This window comes from Chionomys nivalis, chromosome 24 (genome assembly GCF_950005125.1).
Source record: "Chionomys nivalis chromosome 24, mChiNiv1.1, whole genome shotgun sequence".
Classification (NCBI taxonomy): domain Eukaryota; kingdom Metazoa; phylum Chordata; class Mammalia; order Rodentia; family Cricetidae; genus Chionomys; species Chionomys nivalis.
In genome coordinates, this window is record NC_080109.1 from 44,738,241 (window position 1) to 44,761,105 (window position 22,865).

Sequence of the window (22,865 nt, forward strand, 5' to 3'; positions counted from 1 at the left end):
ACATTGGCAGGAATAAGAACAGTAAATCCCATTCTGATAAGGTCTCAGAGGGAATCTCTCATATTCCAGAACATCCCTTCCAGGAGAATACATGCACACGTGGCCCCTTGGAAGAGGCGAAGACCGCAAGACCGCATGGACAAGGCTACCTCTGCATAAGTTTCACAACGTTTCCTGCAGAGCCTTGAGACACAGACAGGGAAGCTTCATAGGGTTGAACCTCTGGAACTTTTACTCAAGGTAAAGACCAGCAGAGCCTATGAGGACATGGCTTCTTTGAGGCCTCAGAACTAAAGAGCCACCAATGTGTGATTTCAGTGTGACTTATGCGAACTCCTGAAACAAAGACAAGCACATGATAGTGACTGTGCGAAGTCATGGAGAGCATTTTTTCTGGAATACAGGGGAGCTAACAGCCACCACCATGTGCCAGAAAGTGGCACATGAAGTAAAAATCATTTTTCTGGGTCTCTAATATTTCAAATTTTAACTGAGTTTTGAACTTACTTGAGACCAGTGCCTCCCTTTCTATTTTTTACTTTTAAAATGGGAAATGTGTATCTTATGCTGACATGTCACTGTGCTTTAGACACACTCTAGCTTGTTCAGCCTCACAGGTGCACAGTTGAAGGGGAGTTTGTCTCACAGAGAACCATGCCTTGGTGTAGCAGAGGCCGTTCATTCCCAGCTGCCCAGACCATGAAATAATCACTCTTCTTTCTCCCAGCATTCAGTTTAGTTTTCCCCACCTACCTCTATTCTTCTCTGTGCAGGCCCAAGACAGCTTCTTTATTAACCAATGGTATTCACAGCACACATAGGGGAATCCCACATCACCTTGGTGCTTAGCCATATCAAGTATAAACAGCATGTAAAAGAAGTATAAGATGTTAGACTTTGGAGCTGGCACTTAAGTAAAGTCTTGGGACCATGGTGTGGGACAATTCTGTATTTTGTCAATTATGTTTTAAATAAATGCTGATTGGCCAGTAGTCAGGCAGGAAGTATAGGTGGGACAGGAAGTAGAGGTGGGGCAATGAGAACAAGAGAATTCTGGGAAGCAGAAAGCTTCCTCCCCAGTCCTGTCCAGACATCAATGAAGCAGGATGTGACCTGTCCCACTGAAAAAGGTACTGAGCCATGTGGCTAACATATACTAGAATAATGGGCTAATATAAGTTATAAGAACTATTACAAAGCCTGAGCTAATGAGCCAATCAGTTTATAACTCCGTGTGATTTTCTCTGGGACTAAATGGCTGTGGGAACCGGGCAGGACAGAAACCCCAGCAAGCAGGCCCTCTGTTACAGGACCATTCAAATGAGGACATTCTGTGTGTGGAAAAGATGTGATCTTTAGTTGGCCCTTGGTGGAATTCTTGTGCATTTCCAAAATTCTTGCTGATATTTTACTCACCATTGTGATAGTACTAAGAGATGGGGCTTCTGGAAGGCTGTGGGAGGAAGCACTCCACGGCCCCCCCGAGGTCTCCATCTTTCAATATGCTCGTGTGGATGGACTGAGAACATCACCAGTTGCTTCTTGGTTGTTGATTGTTTCCCCCTATCCTGTTCACGCTTAGGTGCAACAGGATGGCTATGGAGCAGTAAAGTTGGGTATTTCTGCTGCATAAATGAGACTCTGTTAAAATCCCAGCGGGTTAGAATCTGACTGAACAGCCTTTTCTAAGGAAGGGTAGCTTGTGCTAAGCTCAAAGCTCTGCTGTTCTTCCATTTGGCTTATTTCCTGGACTTGGTGTCTCTGATGGATTTGAAAAGACATGTTGATTTTTCAGTTCATTAGCATTTTCTGTGCTATTATCATGGGGTGGCAACTTCTACACTCGTTGCGTTCTGGACTAGAAACCAGAGTCCATTATCTTGCCCACAACAATTACTACTGTGGTGTTTGCTTGTATTGATTTTCTCTCATTCTTTCTACATTTATTAACTGGCATTGTTCTGTAAGGAAATGTTTTTCTTCATGCTCTGTATGCTTATTTAATAAAACATTTTTATATTACCATTGAATCATGGGTGTTCATTGAATTGTAAGAGTCATTATTTGATATTATCAATCGTTAGTTTGAAACTCAATTATTTTAGCTTTGGCTCTTCACATTGCTTCTGCTTATTGTAGACTTCCTATGTCTATGAGGTATTTAAAAAAATCCTCAAATAGATACACAAGAGGGTTTGGTGATAAATACTGAAGCTGGTGTTTTCGATTTTCCTAAAAATACTGTTAGCCCTTAGAGGTTTAGTAACTCTTTCAATACAGCATAAAAATAGGGAAAGTGGGGTAAAGTCTAGAGCCTGAACAGAGTGAAGATCATGGACATCATCCACACAAATGTTTCCTTTGCAAGTAACAGGCTGAGTGGGAGTATTAGGAGGAAGTTTCAAAGAGACTGTTGCAGTTAATCCTAGCACTGGCCTCAGATCCTGGAAACACGCATTGAGTCTTGTTTGAGAATCTCTAGACAAAGCTGTCAGCAGCCTAGTTTGCAGTCCTAATAGTTTCTACAGCAAACATGGAAGAGCAAAAGATCAAAATGGACAAGCCATTCTTGCAAAAAATCAGTTGGGAAGATTGTTTTGTTTTACCAGATACCAAGATTATAAAACCTGTTTTTATAATTATTATACTGTTGTATATTGGATACTGAGGTCGGCGCAGTGTAAAGACAAATAAGCATATGAGCCAAATAGATACCAGAAATCAATGTGTTCATATACAGAAAACTGACACTGACACAGCTAATTTTGAAGATGAATAGTAAAAGAACTCAGTAAGACTGTGCCAAGGTAACCAGTTCTCTGACAAGGCGAAAGCACAGCGTTTCATATGTCACATCATGCATGAAAATCAATTATATTATATAGTCAAACCTTCAAAGGCAAAGGGAAAACTTTAAAACTTTCATAGTCAGCATAGATGTTGATCTCATTTTCTTAAAACATTTATCTGCTCATGTATGGGCGCATGCACTATTAGAACGTGTTTAGACGCCAGAGGAGCTCTTTCCGAAGTTGGTTTTTTATTTCCACTATGTGGGACCTAGGGATCCAGCTCAGGTCCTCATATTTAGCATGGGATATGTGCTTGTTAGGAATCCGTCTTTTCTTTCTTTCTTTCTTTCTTTCTTTCTTTCTTTCTTTCTTTCTTTCTTTCTTTCTTTCTTTCTTCCTTCCTTCCTTCCTTCCCTCTCTCCCTCCTCTCTCCCTTTCTGTCTTTTCTTCTTTCTTTTTTCTTTTCTTTTTCTTTTTTTGTCAATTTGACTCAAGCTAGAACTTTATGGGAAGTGGGAACCACAGTTAAGGAATTGTCTCTATCTTTCTGGCTTGCAGATAAGTCTGTGGGGCATTTTCCTGACTGGAAATTGATGTGGGAGGTCCCAGTTTACTGTGCCATCTCTGGGAAGGTGATCTTGGGTTGTGAAGAAAGCAGGCTGAACAAGCCGTGTGGCACAAACCAGTAAGCAGCTCCTCTCTATGACCTCAGCTTCAGGTCCTGCCCCCAGAATACTGCCTGGTTCCTTTTCTGACTTCCTTCTATGATGGGCTATAGGCTATAGCTGAAATAATCTCTTTCCTTTCAAGCTGCTTTTGGGCACAGTGTTTACCACAGCAGCAGAACTACATAGGACAGGTACTGGAGGATATCTTAGGATTCAGGCAGTAAAAGAAGAAGGAAGTTGATCAAATTCGATCCCCACAGTGTCAGAGCATTAGACTCATCCTTAACAAAAGACACAACGAAGAAAGCCTTTATCAACCACAAGTTGGCTACAATAAATGTTTCTATAAATTATTAGCTATCCAGAATTCGATTCAATGATAAAAGACAAATAACCTAATAAACATTGTACCAAAGATAAATATAAAAGTGGGCATTTCATAGAAGAAATATGATCAAGTGGTAGCTGTACTAAAATATGGAATAAAATAGTTAAAAATATTCATCAGTAATTAATAAAATGAAAATGAGAACAAGGGGACTGCACTGTGTGAGGGCATGAGCTGCATATATGGGTGCAGGACTCTGCCAGTGACAAACAATTAAGCCCAATTTCAGACTTACCCATGATCAGCAGCGGGGTTTGACACGTTCTCCAAGCTCTTCCTGCATTTCTCACCTGCCAAGTTTAGAATCTGATTTCTTTGCCATTACTAGGAAAGAAGATGATGCACACAAGGAAATGGGCATCAAGTCTGGCAGAGCAGAGGGTCATGGATGAGGGCTGTGGGGGCTCACATAAACTTGGGGTAGCCACAGAATTTAGTGCCATGTATCAGGGCTCAGACATTTGTCTTTAAATCTTAACATAATAATAACAGCAGAAGTCTTGGCTATAGGCAAGCTGTGGGCCAGATACCATTTGTTTGGTTTGTTATTTCATTTATTTCCCAGGATTATTTTGTAACATAGTGTTTTTGTTTGTGTGCATATGTGTTTGTGTGTGCACACACGTGTGTGCCCGTGGGTGTGGACGGCAGAGATCGATGTCAGGTGTCTTCCTTATGGACCGCTTTATATCTTTCTTTTTGAGACAAGTCTTTTGCTGAGCCTAAAGTTTACTAATTCCTAATTCATGTTAGCAAGTCCAGGGATTGTTCTGTCTCTGTGTCCCCAGAGCTGTGACCACACATGTGTTGCCACATCTGGATCTTCCGTGGGTGCTGGGGATCTGAACGTAGGTCTTCATGCATGTGTGGTCAGCACTTTAACGGTCGAGCGATAGCCCTAGCTAGTGGAGCATAGTAGACTTATTTCTCTTTTACTGTTGAGAAAGCTGAAAGTTAAAGAGATTAACTTCCTTGCCCAAGGTCATTTCTAGTTCTGGGAGTGGGGCACGCTTCTCCCTGCCTCCACTACAATTCTCCAGGGTGGATCATTTCCGAGCACTTGCATCTAGAGGCAGAGCCTTTGTTTTATAAGCAATCTTCATAATTAGTGGAATCAAGGTTAATTTATGTGCATAATAGTTTGATGATCTGATGCCAGTATTAAAATCTGGGGTGGGAGCATCATTTGGTGCCCCAGACTGTATGTTGCTAGGATTTCCAACCTACGCTTTGGTTAAGGTGTCTTTGTGTTTTGACTGAAATCATGTAAAATGAAGACGAGGAGTTGGAGCCATAACCAGCTGACCTGAATTCTCTAATCCCTTGGAAGTCCATGTGTCCAGTTCAGGAGGGTCCATATTCTAACGACAGCAGAAATACATGAGGTATCACTTCAAATGACACAGGATGATAAAATTCTCGATACGTTCACACACACAAAATCTGGCAATAGAAAAAGTTTGCCTTGCCAATTTTTTAATCCAGCAGTCACCTGCCCTCTCAATCTCTGTGCAAGAATAGACTCCTGTAGGCACTGATCCTGAGCAGGAGAATGGATTTAATAGTCAAGTGCAGACCAGCCCAGTGATTGCTCACACGCTGGTGTTACTATCTAGAAACGCATCCTTTTAAAACTATTTAATTTTACTCGTGTGTGTGTGTGTGCCCATAGTGTCCAGACAAGGGTATTAGATGCTCTGAAGTTGGACTTACAGATATATGTAAGAACCAAAATCTGGTCCTTTGTAAGAGCAGCAGTGTCCTCAATCACTGAGCCATCTGTCCAACACCATCGTTTCTTGTGAGACAGCTTCATTGGTCTTCAAAGAGTTCTTAATTATAACTATTTATTTTCTATATGTTGTGCGTTGGTATTTGCACTGTACACGTGTCTGTGCATAAGGTACATACCTAGTGCCCACGGAGGTGAGAGGAGGGCAGATCCCCTGCAACTGGAGTCACACATGGGTGCTGGGAAGTAAACCCCGGTCTTCTGGAAGAGCAGCCAGTACTCTTAACAGCAGAGCCATCTCTATAGCCCAAGATCTCTGATTTTTTCCTCTTTTTTTTTTTTTAAATAGGTTACTTTTATTTTATGTTCATTGGTGTTTTGCTTACATGTATGTCTGTGTGAGGGTTAGGGTACCCTAGAACTGGAGTTACAGACAGTTGTAAGTTGCAATGTGGGTGCTGAGATTTGAACCTAGGTCCTTTGGAAGAGCAGTCAGTGTCCTTAATGGTTGAGCCATCTCTCCAACCCCCAAGATCTCTAATTTTTCATAACAACAAAAACAATGATAATACCTCATTTTAGGTTGAGAGTATATCATGACGGGCTAAAGTACTGTGTTAAATGCTTGATATAAACTGTCTCACTCAATTCTCATAATTATCTGATTCATAGATGTGGTTATGATCTCCAGGCTACAGACAAAGTAAGAAGGTTTAGTTCTCTCTGAAATACTTTTACACCTACAGATCGAACCCTAATGTATTTGACAACCTTCAGAAAACGCCATACAGCTCTCAGCCTTCAGCCTCATTCCCTTTTGGTTAAACATTTCTTTAATTAGTTGAGTCTCTACAGTCCATTTCTGCAGAAAATGTGGACTCATGTAGACATCTGATTTAAGGAGAAAACAGTAAGAAGCCATCAGTTCTTTACAGTTAAAATAACCTGTTCTCTCTTCATTACCTTCACCCATGCACCATGCATGTGTGTGCAAGTGTTTAAGGTCTGAGGTCAAAGGCTGATGTTAACTGTCTTCCTATTACTCATTATCCACCTATTTTTTGTTGGCAGAGTCCGTCACTGAACTTGGAGTTCTCTGCTTTTGGTAGGCTGGCTGGCCAGTGAGCTCGAGAGGTCTACATGTCTCTGTGCCCCTGAGGCTTGGTCAAGATACATGCTGGGGCTGGCTTTTTAAAGATTCCGTTAATTTATGTAGTGTGTGTGTCTGCGTGCATGCGCGCACGTGTTTGTGTGTCTCTGTGTGTGTCTGTGTGTATGTGTGAGAGAGAGAGAGGGAGGGAGAGAGAGAGGGAAGAAGAGCAGGGAGGGAGGGGGAGGGAGAAAGGAAGAGAGAGATGGAGGGAGGGAGGGAGGGAAAACGTACATGCATGTGGAGGTTAGAGGACAGTTTTAGAAGTTGGTTCTCTTTCACCATGTGGGCTCCTGGGATTGAGCCTAGGTTAACCTGAAAGCAACTTTGCCCGCTGAACCATCTGGCCAGCCCTAAGTCTGGCTTTAGCCATCTCGCCAGCCCTATGTCTGGCTCTTTATGTGGGTTCTTGGAATCCAAACTCAGGTTTTAATTCTTACACAGTGGACACTTTCCAGACTAAGTCATCTTCCTATCCCCAACAATATTCTTAAAGCCATTATTATTGTTACAACAGCAACAACTACTACTATTATTATTTTAAAATGCAAGGGTAAATTTTGATGTGGGAGTGATTTCTTTCTAATCTGTTGCTTTCATTGGTTAATTAATAAAGAAACTGCTTAGGCCCATTTGATAGGCCAACCCTTAGGTGGGTGGAGTAAACAGAACAGAATGCTGGGAGAAAGAAGCCGAGTCAGGGAGTCACCATGATTCTCCCACTCCAGACAGACGCAGGTTAAGATCTTTCCTGGTAAGCCAGCTCGTGGTGCTACATAGAATATTAGAAATGGGTTAGATCAAATGGGTTGGAGCTAGCCAATAAGAGGCTGGAACTAATGGGCCAGGCAGTGTTCAAAAGAATACAGTTTCTGTGTAATTATTTCGGGTAAAGCCATGTGTGTGGCCGGGTGCCGGGTCACAGCCCCGCCGCTCCCACTTTAACAAAATTTACCTCAGGAATTTTTTTCTGTGAACTCAGTTATTGTAGAGACAAATATTTCCAGGTACTGTTTCAGTCTGTGACTATGTATTTATAAATTATTTTAGTAATAGTTAAAGACAACACAAATTCATAGCTTGTCATTATGATTATTATCACTGGAAACATTAGTCTGGAGTGTTTGCTTTTCTCTGATAAATTTATCAATGACCATATCATTAGCCAGGGTTTTCAAAAATATTTTTAAGTGTAATACCAACTGAACTACAAACCCTTCAGTCTTACCCTGGTACCCTGCCTTCAAGATATAATAATGGACAAAGAGTATCACAAAGATGTGGGAGTAATCAACCAATATCTGATTTTTTTTAGCTGATTCTTTTTTTTAATTTTTAAATTCATTTTACATAACAACCACAGTTCTCTTTCCCTCCCTCCCTCCTCCCCACCCCACCCTTATCCACTCCTCAGAAAGAGTAAGGCCTCCCATGGGGGAAATTAACAAAGCCTGGCATGTCAAGTTGAGGCAGGGCCACCCCCCACCACCATATCAAGACTGAACATGGTATCCCATCATAGGGAATGGGCTCCAAAAAGCCAGTTCATGCACCAGGGATTTGACTTAAGGCATGTTTCATGAAATGGAACGCATAGCTGACATTACTTGTGTTGCCGAGAATCTGAGACTAGGTAGTCAGGGACCTAGGGTAAAACCAAATATTACTGTTCTGGAAAAAAAAAGTAGCAAAAAATGACTCTTAATGACATTCTGAAAAATATTATTATAGAAAAGATTAAGACTTTCTATAGTAATTTACTTATAATTTGGAACATATCCGAAAAGTCCAACTCTGAAGTCATCTTGTTTTTCTTTAGCTATCTGCTGGTTTAAAGTTAATATTTTATTATATTGTTAGATAATCACAATTCTGTTATTTTGCTTTAGTTTTCAAATATTTAGTTTTAATTATGTGTCTCTGTGTGTGGTTTTGTGCGCATGAGTGCCCGTGGGAGGTAAAGGGAGCTACAGTTGGTCCTGAGACACTTGACATGGGTCCTGGGAACTGAACTCGGGTGTTCCGCACCGACAGCAAGTGTTCTTGTCCGTTGAGCCCTCTCTCCAAGTCCCTAATTCTGTGTAAGTCCTTAAGACAGAGCATTGGCTATGAACTGGAGACTTGACTGTCTTAAGCTTGATGCATCCCTCTGAAACTGTGCCCACTACACCTCCCGTGTGCATGGGATGCTGTCACGGCTTGTGACTGAGAAGAGAGACGTTTGAGTTAGGCTACGACCTGCCACAAGCTTTGTCCCTACTAATGTTAGCTTAGAAGTCAAACACCATGAACACCATTTTGGCATCATGTAAGTGAGGATTTTCATAGGTTTGTGATACCTACACGTGGGAAAGTCAGTTAACAAATGAATGAATTATTACAGTCACCTCCCGACACGTGGCCCCAGATAGGCATTTTTCTGTGATGAATGCCAGACCACACAGCTGCTCTGTCAGCATCAGAGTGGTCCCAGTAAAGGAAGAGGTTTAGGGGTAAAAATGAGCGCAGAGTCTTTATTTAACCGACTTCTCTGCATACGAAAGAACTGATTTACCTTAAAAACCCTGATGCATTTTTAACACCTTGCATGGAGAATGAATGGGTTTTACGCTTCTAATTGAGTCAACTGGGTTCCAATAAACTCCCCACACTGCTCTCTTCTCTTCAGAGTCACTTGTCTGGAGTCTTCCTGTCAGAATATTCTCCTTTGCAAGACACATAATAATCTCATTTAAAATCACAGAGTTCCGTGACACCAAGGAAGCTGACAGAGCTCCCCCCTGCTTGCTGTTGTGATCCGGCTCCTGAGTGACTGCTTTTCTCCATTTACTGTTTCATATCTCTCCGTTCCTCAACACTTCAATTTATTTTTGGATCCCTCCTTGGCAGACGCTGATTTATATAGACATTACTTCCAGCAGGATCAACCTCGAACGAAAGAACAAGAAGAAACAGGAGGAGCAGGAGCAAGACAGCAAATACCCCATGTTCCTGCGTTTCTCATGAAACCTGCCGGCTCCTGCCCCTGTGAACCTCGATTGCCCAGCTTGTCCACGAAGGAAGCCGCGAATGAACATGCCCTGAAGTTACTGTAAAGTCACAGGCGCTATCGCTCAGCCCACCCAAAATGAGGCTGAGGTCTCTTGATGCCCATGGTTAGGCCAGGCACAGAATCAAGTGCTGCACTGAAAAACTGATATGCTATTGTGTCATACTTTAGGCCAGCTGAGCATTTATTCCTAAAACGCTCTGTTAATGTATTTGCCTTTTGAAGTGATTGTTGTGCACTCATCTACACAACAGATTTCTAAAACATTCAAGTACCTTAAATTATGTCTAACCCTGTGTCAAAACAAAGAAAAGAAAAACAGCTGGAATCACTAATCATCTTTTTTTTTTTTTTTTTTTGAGAAAAGCAGACGAAGCTTACATGGGGAATGATGCTAATTTCTGTAGGGCAAATACTGGCAAGGGAGGGAGGAACCCTTAAGCAGAAGCCAGAGGTCTGAAACATGTAACAGTGTATGTTCAGTGACTTGGTCTATTTCGTTCTGTTCAGCAGAGTGACTAGGGAATACATTATGCGAAGAACCGAGGTTTATTTCTTACGGTCCAGAGGCTGAGCAGGCAGATGTCAACAGCCTGCTTGTGGAAGGCTTAAGGGCAAGAAAGCTCATAATTCTCAGATGCGATGGTTGAGGGAAGCAGAGCAAATTCATCGTTATTAGGAGCACCCTGCCTCAATAACGAACCTATGGCTACGATAACAGTGTCTGTCTAGTCGCGTGTGGTCGCCTTCGTGATCCTGCCCGCTTAGGAAGATTCCTGTGGTTCCGCTTTCAGGACTCCAGCACTGCTGCATTAGCTACAAAGCTTCCAACGTGAAGCTTCCACGTGTCATTGGCACAGACGCCGCAGGGTGCAGAGGATGAAGGCAGTGCCCCGAGATGGTGGAGCAGGAGCAAACCCAGTAACAGAAGCTCAGAGGGCAAAGGGTAGAGGTCAAAGCTGAGACGTGGCCAAGAGGGAGAAAAAGCCGAGTAGAGCAACAACTGGCATAGTTTTATGTCATTTTATCTATTTGTCACATTTTATCTCCAAAGGCACTGCAATATAAAATTACTCTGAAATTTAGTGCTTGGGAAGGGACGTTACTTTTAAGTGGACAAGGATAAGATAGTTTGGGATCACCTATCTGTCAGTCTAGTTTTTCATAATATAGCACACAGTATATGAAATTAAATAAGAGCGCTGAAGGGCCAGTGAGGAGGCTCAGCATGCAGAGGCACTTGCTGCCAATCCTGACCACCCGACATCTGTCACATGGTGGAAGGAGAGAACTACCCCTGAAAGTTGTCATTTGGCCTTCATCTGAGTACCCCTGTTTAAAATTACCCGGAGTCTGGGAGTAGGGGATTCCCACAAGTTAGGGGTCCTTAATATGCCACAGTTGCAAGATGAACAGAAAACCTGGGGTGCTGTGGTGCAGAAGGAGGGGGGCAGACTGACATGACAAGAAGTGTCCATGCCGAGACACTAGGTCAGCTCAGGAGCGGAACGCATGGGCACAGGAGCCCTGTCCTCAGTCCCTCAGCAGTGGGGAGCAGATCTCTTCAACTGGCAATAACCCTGAACTGTGAAAACCTTGCATCTGAGGCCAGGGGTAAACTGACATCTGAGCCACCTGTCCTCATCTGTGCTCTGCCCATGACTCTGAACATTTATTTGACATTTAAACTGCATCCCTCCAGTGAAGTGACTCATACGCAGGTGATCTTCTGCCTGTACCTCAGTGGTGTTGCTTCTCACATTCCGAATGCACATAGGAGCCACCCTCAACTAGGATACTAGCTACTGGACCATGTATCTAAAGGACGGAGCATTTGCCCGTCCCACAGTCTGCAAAGCTAAGTGTGTCCAGCAGAGGCCTCGGGTATGCAGAAGAGGAAGATCCTAAAGCAAAGGCAGCGCTGGTGGTCAGGAGACATATGCCTGCTAGGGCTCAACACCAGCGTAAACCACAGCAACGTGAGAGTGCACAAGCGTGATTAGCCCCTCCCCCGCGAACACAACTGCCAATCTCAAATTTCTGAAGACCCCAGAAAAGCTGTTCTTATATTTTTTCTTGCATTCTTTTAAAATTATAACATAGTTGAAAAGTTTTTCATTGTGTATATTCATTTTACACGGTGCTATGTCATGGAAAACATTTTCAAACATGTATGTATATTTAGCATATTCTTTTCAAGCCCATATACTCTCTACCTCTGCTTTTCTGCTTCTCTCCACAGGGTCCTTATTGTTCCCCACAATATTTTTGTTTCTACATGTATGTAATATATATGCACATGGTGTCTGGTATCCATATAAAATATAGGAATCACAGAGGAGGGAACAGATACAGTATTTGCCTATTTGAGGTTGGCTTACTTTGCTTATTTTCAGTGCATCTATTTCCATGCAAATTATATAAGTTTTTTTACGGCTTAAAAATTCCACTGTGTATGTATGCATGTTTTCTTTATTCATTCTGTGTTGTTCCACACCTCAATGGGCTTTATAACTTAGTTCTTGTGAATGGTGAACTACATGGATTTTTGTGTCTTGGTGGCTTGGCTTCTTCTGGTTAAGTACCCAGCAGTGGAATAGCTGGGGCAATTTTGGCTCTTTATGAGAAAGCACCCTACTGACGTCTACAGTGGCTGGACTTGTGCAAACTCTCCCTGGTGTACACACCAGTTCCCTTTATTCCCACCCTCACCACCTTTGGAGCTTGCTTTCTGACATTTTGAAGAGACAGATGGAGCTTCAATATAGCTTCAATCTGCATTTCTCTGATGGCTTACAAGATTAAATATTTTACCAATCTTTTTTGCTATTTGTATTTTATTTTTGTTGGACTATCTGATCATCAATTAGTTCATCTATTGATTTGGTTAATTTCTTGTTGTATATTTGTGTAGTCTAGACACTATTCCTCTGTCATATGCACAGCCAGCAAATATTTTCTGATCTCTTTTCCTTGGATTACCTGTAACCTTAGCTCTGAAGAAACCACAGTTTTATGAGTCCCATTTATCAGGTATTGATGGTTTTTGCCACTGACCAGCATTTGAAGTTCCCGCTCATGTCTTAGTGTGTTGTCCTCACTTTCTCCTCTAAGAGTTCAGAGTATCAGGGTGTTACAATGAGGTCTCTGGTCCATTAAGAACTGATTTTTTTTAATATAGGGTGGGCAGCATAGATCTAGTTTTGTTTTTCTCCATGTGGATACCCCAGTTCTCCAGTGCTATTTGTTGAAAAGCTTGCTTTTCAATATGTATTTTATCATCTTTCCCAAAAATCAGATGACTGAAGGTATGTGGACTTCCTGGCTCTTCTGTTCTATTTTACTAGTCTATGTGTCTGTTTTTTGCTAGCACCAGGCTGGTTTTGTTGTTGTTGTTGTTGTTGTTGTTGTTATGATTCTGCAGTGTAAACTGAAATCAGGTATGATGATAACTCCTGCGTCATCATCATTGTCATCATCTTTATCATCATCTTCATTATCATCAATCTGATCAGCATTGTTTTAACTCTCTGGGACCGCCAGTGATTCCATATGACTTTTAAGACTTCCGTTGCTTTGGAGAGCAGCATTGCAGTGTAGACAGAATTGTTCTGGATCAACCTTGCTTTTGGAATGGAGCTACTTCCACAACATTAATCCCTACAGTCTATGAGCATCACCACTGGTGTGGGACAATTCTGTATTCTGTCAATTATGTTTTAAATAAACACTGATTGGCCAGTAGCCAGGCAGGAAGTATAGGCGGGACAACCAGACAGGAAGTAGAGGTGGGGTAATGAGAACAGGAGTATTCTGGGAAGAAGGAAGTTTTTTCCACAATCCTATCCAGACACCGAAGAAGCAGGATGCCACCTACCCTGCTGAAAAGGGTACTGAGCCATGTGGCTAACACAGATAAGAATAATGGGCTAATAATGGGCTACATAATTTATAAGAGTTGATAAGAAGCCTGAGCTAATGGGCCCATCAGTTTATAACTTATGTAGACCTCTGTGTAATTTTTTTAGGACAAAATGTCTGTGGGACCTTGTGGCAGGACAGAAACCCCAACAAGCAGGCCCTCATGTTACACACCACCTCTACATTTTCTATTCCTTCCTGACTTCAAGTTCTCTTTAGGGGGAACTTCTGCTTCTTTGGTTAAATTTATTCCAAATATTTATTTATTTTTTGAAGCAATTGTAGATGGGATTATCTCCTTGATTTCTTTTACAGTATGTTTGTTATTGGTATACATGAAGGATGCTGGTTTTTGTATATTGATTTTATATACTATTACTTTGCTGAAGATATAAGAGTTTTCTGACTAAATCTCTAAGGACTCTTCGGTATAGAATCATGCCATTTGTAAAAAAGAAACTTTTATGTCCCCCCCTCGGTTTATATCACTTTTATTTCTTCTTTTGTTTTGTTGCAATATCTAAGACTTCAAGCACAATACTGGATAATTGTGAAGAAGTGGATACCCAGGTCTCTAGTACAAATGATATAAACTTCTTCCTTCTTAGTATAATGTTGACTGTAGGTCACCACAAGCAACATGCATTGTGCTGAGTTAGGTTCATTCTATTCCTAATGTTTCAGGGAGCTCTTATGGTAAAAGGGTGTTAGAATCAGAGAAGACCCAGATTAGTAAAAACAGAGATAAAAAGGACTGTTTGTTATCTCTAGCGATAATAGTTTATCTGAATTCATAGGATGATTAGGGAATATTGTTAAAAATCTGTATTAAAAACTGGAAAGTATAGAAAAACTGAAGAAATCCCTACACACATATTGCTCACACATTAAATCAAGGAAACCAAACAATGTAGACAGACCCACAACAGCAAACCATTCAAGCAGCAGCAATGAAGAAAATGCCTTTGAGCAGATGAAATCCCTGCCAAAGTCTGTCTAACCTTTAAATAAAGTCCAATGATAACACTCTCCAAGCTGTTCCATAAAGCAGAAAGACTACTACCAGAGACAGCCTGTAACATTAGCAATACCTTGAAATCAGAACTGAAAAAAGATAGATACTAAAAGAAAGCTGTTAATCAATTTCCCCAATGAATATAGTTGTAAGATGTAATAAGATTTTTACAAACCAAATTCAAAAAGGCATAAAACTCATCTTTTATGGTAACATAGACTCATGACAAAAGGATGAATCAAATTATGCAATTTATTAAATTCAATAATCATAGAAATGGATCCAAGGGTGGAAATCACAATATAATCTTAATAGGTCTAGAAAAAGCATTTGATGAACTTCAACACCAATCAAAACACTATTTCAACAAACTAAAGGAGGTCCATGAAAAGCCAGAGGCAACATTATACTAAGTAGGAGAAAACCCTGAAAACACTTTTTCTAACATCAACCCTAAGAGGAGGTCAACATATTCCTACAATATTTAGCTAGAGCAGCAAGATAAGACACAAAAATGAAAGTTTTACAAACAGGAAAGAAAGAAATCTAACTGTCTTGTTTTCAGAGGTATGATGCTAAACTTCAGACAGGAAAGATTCCACCAGAGAACTTTCACACCTCATAAATACTTTTGATAAAGTAGTTTAGATACAAAATTAAATTTCAAAAATCAGTAGTTTTCCTATACACCAATAATAAACTTGTTGAGAAATAAGGATAAAGAAATTTGTTTACAATAGCTTAAAAAACCTAGAAGAGCCAATCAAAAGACTCCCAAAAACAGCCTAGGGAAAGATAACAACACAAAAATAATCCTAACCTAAGGAGTAGAAGACTTTTGAAATAAAAACTTTAAGATACTGAAAATATTGAAGAAGAAACTAGAAGACCAAAGAACTTCCCATGCTCATGGCAGACAGAATTAATATTGTGAAAATGGCTATATTAGAAAAAAACCCCAACAGATTAAAGGTAACTCCCTTCAAATTTTCAATGAGATTGTTTTCCTTAGTTCTAGTTCTAGGAAAGAAATCATAAAATTCATTTGGAAGCATGATAACCCTTGAACAGTCAGAACAATCTTAAGCAGAAAGAGTAATATTAGAGGGATTACAATATCTGATCTCAAATCATACTGCAGGGCTATAGTAACAAACATGGAAATCAGATTAGAATAGAAGACCCATAGATGCTCACACAGATACAGCCATGGAATATTTGAGTAGTGAGTCAAAATGCACATTGGAAAAATGGTTCTGGGAAAGCCTGATTTCCAATGTAAAAAAATGAAAGTCTTTGTGAAAATGAATTTCAAATGTATTAAATATCTTAATACAGGATTTGAAACTTTGAAAATGATACAGGTAATACAAGGGAAAACCCTTCACATTATCCACACAGTCCAAAGCTTTCTGAAAAGGACTCTCATAGCACAGGAACTAACATGAGGAACTGACAAACGGAGTTAAAAATCTTCTTAACAGTAAAAAGAAAATAATCAGCAGAGGGAAAAATCAAACACAGAATGGGAGAAAAAATTTTCCAACTACATATTAGACATATGTTAATATCTAGAATCTACAAATAACCCCCAAAATTAAATACTTCAAACCCAAGCCATTAAATAAACAAATGACGGAATGAATTAAATGGATAGTTCAAAAAGGAAGAAATACAAATGGCCAGTTTTGGAAAGTAATTCAATGCCCACCTGTAAATGCCAGGAAAATGGGAATTGCAACTATACTGAGATTCTACCTAACCCACCCAGTTAGGATGGCTTTCATCAAAGTCAGCAACAAATTCTGTGGAGAATGTAGAGAAAGGGGCATTTTTATAGATTTCAGGTCAGGGTGTAGCTCGTGCACACATTCTGGAAACCTGAATGGAGGGTCCTTCAAAACTGTAAATAGAATAACTGTCTCATCCAGCTGTGCTCCTCTTGGGTGTATAGCTGAAAGATAGGCACATAACAGAGATACTACACAATCATGTTTATTGCTGCACTATCCATAGTAGCCAAAATTTTGAGCCAGCCTAGAGGAATGGGTGGGAAAATGTGGGATGTATGTCAGTGGAATTTTATTTAGTCTTGAAGAAGAATGAAATTATGACATTTTAAAAAGAGTCATGGAACCTCAGACTATCATGGTAAACAAAATAAGCCAGTCTCAGAAAGATAAACCTGCGTGTTCTTATATGTGGAACTTCAGCCTTTCATGCACAGTGAGGCTTGCGTCAGTTAGGTTTGATACATAGAGTCGATGATTTGCTGTCACCTCCCTCTTCTATGAACAATAAACCAACCAACTAGCCAACAAGCCAACCAACCAACCAACCAACCAACCAACCAACCAACCAACCAACCAACCAGCCAACCAACCAATCAACCAACTTAACAAACAAACAAGCAAACCTACCTAGATCTGTGCATTTCTTGACTTCTAACATATAGAGTTTCCCCAAACTTCCAATTTCCAGTTGTTTAACTGCTGCCTCCCTCTAAATTCCTGAATAATCACCTGTTTTTTTGAGTTAGCACAAGAATACCCCTTGTGGGTTTTGTACATGTTACAATCTGAGCATCAAGATTTAGCTAGTTTTCTATGGATTCACAACACATTAGTAAGCCAGCTTTTATAGGGTGATATTATGTTGAAACTTGGTATTAGATTCTTTTGTATTGATCTAACAAACTTTAATAAGCTACATAGTGTGTGTGTATGTGTGTGGTATATTTATTTTTGTGTGTGCACATCTGTATGTCTCTGTGTAGGCATCGGAGGTCAACTCTGGGTGTCCTCAATCATTCTCTGCCTTAGTTTCTAAGATCAGGGGTATTTTTTACTGAACCCAGAATTGACCAACACAGCAAGGCAGGCTGGCCAGGGGCTCCAGAGACATCCTAGTCTCTTCAATCTCTGCCTCTGGAATTTGTGCACTGAATCTTCCACATTCAGATTTTCACATGGGTGCTGAGATTCCAACCTCAGGTCTCCATATTTGTATGATAAGATCTTTACAAATTAAATCATGTTCCCAGTCCCTCAAACTCCCTTTTCTAGCCCAAAGTATTCTTTTGATTATTTCTTAATTTTTATCTCTCTCACAAGTGAAAGCAAGCCTCAGGGACATCTCAATGAAGAAAATAAAAACTTGGAAGAAGGTCTCTATAAGCTCAGGAGCACAAGAGAGTGAGAAAGGGCTCTTTCTTTCTTTCTTTCTTTCTTTCTTTTTCTTTCTTTCTTTTTTTTTTTTTTTTGAGACAGGGTTGTTTCTCCATAGCTTTTGGTTCCTGTCCTGGAACTAGCTCTTGTAGACCAGCCTGGCCTCAAACTCACAGAGATCCGCCTGCCTCTGCCTCCCAAGTGCTGGGATTAAAGGTGTGTGCCACCACCCGGCTAAAAGGGCTGTTTCTATACTGTAAAGTGGATTCTAACCCTGATAGAAAGCATTTCATTCAGTCTCAAAAAAAGATTTATATACAAATGTTCTAGAGACAATAATCACCCAAAGACTAGGCACCTCATCCTTATTAATAAAGATTTGTTCTTAGGAGGTGTGCATGGAGGAATTCTAGAAGCTAGACATATTTTTTTTCCCCACTGAGTTCCTGGAAACAGTCATATGTGTTTCCAGGACAGTGGGTTTCTGTACTTTAGGAAAGAGGGAAAGTCCTTGAGGAAACTGACCAATCAAAGAGAAAGAATCAGCATGGGGAATCTGACTCTGGAAGAAAAGCAGCCTTGCCTCTGCCAAGTAGGAAGGACTTCGGAGTGGGCGTGCAGCTGCTGTGAGAATCTGGCATCCTTTGCCAGATTCTGGGACCTTGGATTCTGGGAATGAGAACATTAGCCATTGATTTACTCAGCTCCCTTTCATCCAAGAGATAACAATCTGGACACCCCGAAAGCCTGTGCTACCCAACAGATGCTGTTTCTTCAGAGGTGGCCCTCTGGGCTACAGGGGTCCTGTCCTCCCAATCGGACTTCATCTCCACAGTTTGAGTCACAAAACTGTGTCATTACAATCAAAGCATTCTCGAGACTAAGAGGTCAAGTTCATTTCTAATATCTATGGAAGTTTTCCCATCATCATTAATGACCTCATGGCTGGAAAGTTTGAATTTTGCTAAGAGCTATGAACATGGAATAGCTTTAATTAAAGAAAAAGATACTCAATAATTGTTGGCTTGACATTTATAAGACAATAATTCGAGTAAAATCATATTCCATGAGAGAAATGGAATGTTCTCTTATGTTATTACCAGAATCTGAGGGTAAAATTAATTTAACTTTAAATAAATCTTCACAAAATTATAACAAAAATACCGTGCGGCTTCTGAGTATCTCTCCAGACATCTAAACACGGCTGCCTGACGAAGATGGTTTCGGAAATAGGCTGGGTTTAAAACAATACTCCTGTAAAGAGATCAAAGAAATACAAATGGCATTAATCCTTAAAGGACAATTACCAGAAGTATATAGGAATGTAATCACATGTATTCAATTTTCTCTATCATCTTAAAGCATGCTAATGAACGAGATGAGGTCCCTTGTGATTTGTCAGGGAAGACAAACAAGCCAGCATGATTGGAAAACAGATTATGTTTGCATCATAGAAGCTACTTGGCAGTACTGAATTTGTTTTTGTAAGTCTGGTAATGGTAAGGAATGCAAACCTAACTTATGCTGTGTATACAACATGGTGCTACTCGATTTGTGTGTGTCAGTATACCAGCCAACAATCGCAGGTCCTCTATGATGCCGTCTTGTATATATGTACACTGCACTTGCCCTTACATCTCCTGCCTCTGGCCTCCTTACTACGTTTCCCTAAGCAGTTTCACACCATGTACTCTGGGGTGGCTTCTTTAAAGAAGGGAGAGATTGTAAATGGTTGAATTTTTGATAAAAGGGGCTGTAACTGGGAGAGGGGCAGACACATTTAGTTGGAGAGTTAGGCTTTGTGGAAGGTGTGGTGGCATGGGGGTGGCTGTGTATATATCTGCCGAGGAGGCTGGTCTCGGCCTCCCCTTCTCAGGTGAGGGCTTTCTCAGCTTGCCCTTCTTTTTCCTCTTCAGAGCAATTACAAGGCTCAGCTCACTGTAAACGCCCAGTCTCTTGAGCTGCTGGCTTTGTTGTGCTGTCTGAGAGTTTTAGCATTTCAGACAAAATTCAGATGGACAGGTCTCCCTGGCTTCTTCTTCCAGAGATAAACTGACAGGAATTCCTCTTTCTTGCTTCCTTCAGAGTTCTTAGGCTAGGTGACACTAGAGGAATCTGACAGAACCGGGGTCTGTTCAGAAGCAGTTCTTAGCCATCGTTGATAAGGGAGTCCTCTGTTAGTGCCAGTCTCAGAGGCAGCTTCTGCTGCACTTGGAGACATGGGGATTTAGATGCTATAGAGCCAACAAGTTTTACTATAGAACATTCTAAGAGTGTCCATAGGCTGATGGGGTTACTTGGAACTGGGTCATTTTTGAAGTAAACTGTTGATTTTCATTTCGAGAAATACTAAATCTATAAACCACTCCTTAAAAATGCATGTAAACAGAGATGACCAACTTTAGAGAATCCATGAGATTCTTTTCAGCTGAATCACAAACTTGAAGTTGAGAAACTTACAGATTAAAATATTTTCACTCCCGGAAACATTGCTTCTAAAAGGGCCAAAGAGATGTAACTCCCCTCCATGCGCTCCAGGACGATTGTTGTTACATAGGACAAGGTGATTCAATCTGTTCCACTTGAAACACAAATGGAAAACAGAGGTTAAAGAAACTCTAGTCTACAAATAGCCCCAGCTCTGTGTTGTATACCTTATTGCCTCCTCTGCAATGGCTTCTTAATCAGAGGGTCCCAGTTAGTGAGGATGGGCTGTACTCCACGAGGAACAATTTCTGAAAATGAATGTTTGTTTCCCAAAGAGTAGGGAACATTTATATTGGTGAGATCTCAGTGAATTGCAGGATACTTAAGAATTATCACAGGGCTTCGCTTGATTGAAGGTAAAGCTACTAATAGACACCAACTGCTAGCGCTCATCCAGTTCAGATAGCAGCGAGTCTATAAAGCATGTTTCCTATTCTACTTTCTGAAAGTAATCCACAAATGCAAGCCCAATGTCCAGCAACACAGTTCTGTCTGGGGACGTGGTCTTGGACTCCAACCAGAGCTTTTCTTCTGAGTTCTAACTCTTCCATTCCTGTAGAAGGAGCTGCAGGCAGCATCCTGCCACCCAGCTAGCTTTACCCGAAATAATTACACAGAAACTGTATTCTTTTAAACACTGCCTGGCCCATTAGTTTCAGTCTCTTATTGGCTAATTCTCATATCTTGCTTAACCCATTTCTAATAATCTGTGTAGCACCACGAGGTGGTGGCTTACTGGGAAAGATTCTAGCCCACGTCTGTCTTGAGTCGGAGAATCATGGCGACTGACCCACTGCCTTTTTCCTCCCAGCATTCTGTTCTGTCTTCCCCGCCTACCTATGTTCTGACCTATCAGGTCAAGCAGTTTTCTTTATTAATTAACTAATGAAAGCAACAGATAGAAGACACTCCTACATCATTTCCCCTTTTTCTGTTTAAACAAAAAGGAAGGCTAACTTTAACATAGTAAAATTACATATAACAAAACAGTTATGAAGCAAGAATTACAGTTACAATATTTATACCTACTTTATCTTTTATCATAACTAAGGAAAAGTATAACTATCTATTCTTCAGCTCCATCAAAGACTCCAAAAGGATATAATACTACCTAAGTAAACAAGAAATAAGCAACTTCCAAACTCTAGAAATGACAGAGACATCTCGCTACCTGTACAGTCACCCAAAGATTTTTCGACCATTGGGGCACCCATCTTCGGCCTTCAGCCCATAGTATCCAGCAGACATTTCCATGAAGCATGAAAATTCAAAGACAGTTCAGTCACTTTCTGCTGTGTCCTGCAGAATGTCTCGTAGACTCTTTTATGAGTCAGGAACCTTGAAAGACCATCTCGCCTTTAGGCAAGTTCAGCAGTCCCCTCTCTGTGGGTTCTTTGTGTCCAGTTTATGCAACAGTCCAGGCAAGAGCAGTTTCTTGCCCAAATGGCTAACGAACTCCATAAGGAGCCTCTTCAATGCCCATCTTCCTCTTGAAGTAGCTGGTGCTGCCAGGAGCAGATGTGTCTCATTGTCATGAAAAACTCTAAGTTATTAAAACATTAAATGCCATGTTCTGTAGTCTTTGAAAGATATGCAGAATGTCTATCTAACTGAAATATATCTCTATATATCTAGAAAATCTAACTAATATGACTACAAGCTTTACTGTTATTGATGATTATTCATTAGCAACCTATATTTCCTAATTATACATTACATTTTTAAATGAACTATACAATCACAATATCTTAATCAATATCAGAAATACATATACATAAAACAAAATTGACCTTAAAATCCATACCAATGTAAATTATTCATATCTATATCACATTCTTCCATCTACACATGGGTAGCATTCTTCTTCAGGTGTGGTGGGCACATTGTTTAATGAGTGTGTGCTGCTAGCCTAGAGTGCGGTTTCCTGTTTCTGCTTTTCCAGAAAAAAAAGGGGGGGTTAGGTTGAAGGACGGAGGGCTGTAAGGAGTAGTAGGAGTAAGGGAAAGTGAGATAGGATGAGGGAAGAGAGACAGGGGACATTAAGAATGGTTAATGGTGTGGGTGGGCAGAGACCACACAGAGGAGGCAGCATGGAAACTATTCTGATTTTTAGAAATCATGTGTGGTTATGAACCTTCTGTGTTCCGGAGGCAATATGGGATCAGATGTGGGTCTATTGCTAGTCTGGGCTATGTTATTTTGACTACAACCTCACCCTTCCTGAACCATGTGATTCCCCACTTGAAAAAGTGGCTCTTGAAGCAGACCCAGAACCAGTCTCCCCCGTTTGGGTGGAACCACAAAGGGGCGTTTAGAACCGTCAGAAGAGAGGTCACATCTGGCCACCCATTATTTTTGACCCTCTCGTCGTAATTGCAGCTTTCACTGTGTGTTCCTGTTAGCTGTCTGGCAGGCAAATGTTAGCGCTGGTTGTGAAGCTGTAGTTTCCACACTTCCATTAATTTGTTGCTGCGTCTCCAAATGACATGTCCTTTT

At 40.7% G+C, this 22,865-nt stretch overlaps 1 protein-coding gene across 1 annotated transcript in view; it reads right to left on the reverse strand.

Annotated features, from left to right (window-relative positions):
• Spata16 (spermatogenesis associated 16) overlaps positions 1-22,865 on the reverse strand; it is a 253,869-nt gene that overhangs the window by 133,622 nt on the left and 97,382 nt on the right. The window contains exon 3 of the mRNA XM_057757290.1: positions 19,047-19,136. Within this exon, the coding sequence (XP_057613273.1) occupies positions 19,047-19,136 (90 nt within the window). The remainder of the gene's footprint in view (positions 1-19,046; positions 19,137-22,865) is intronic.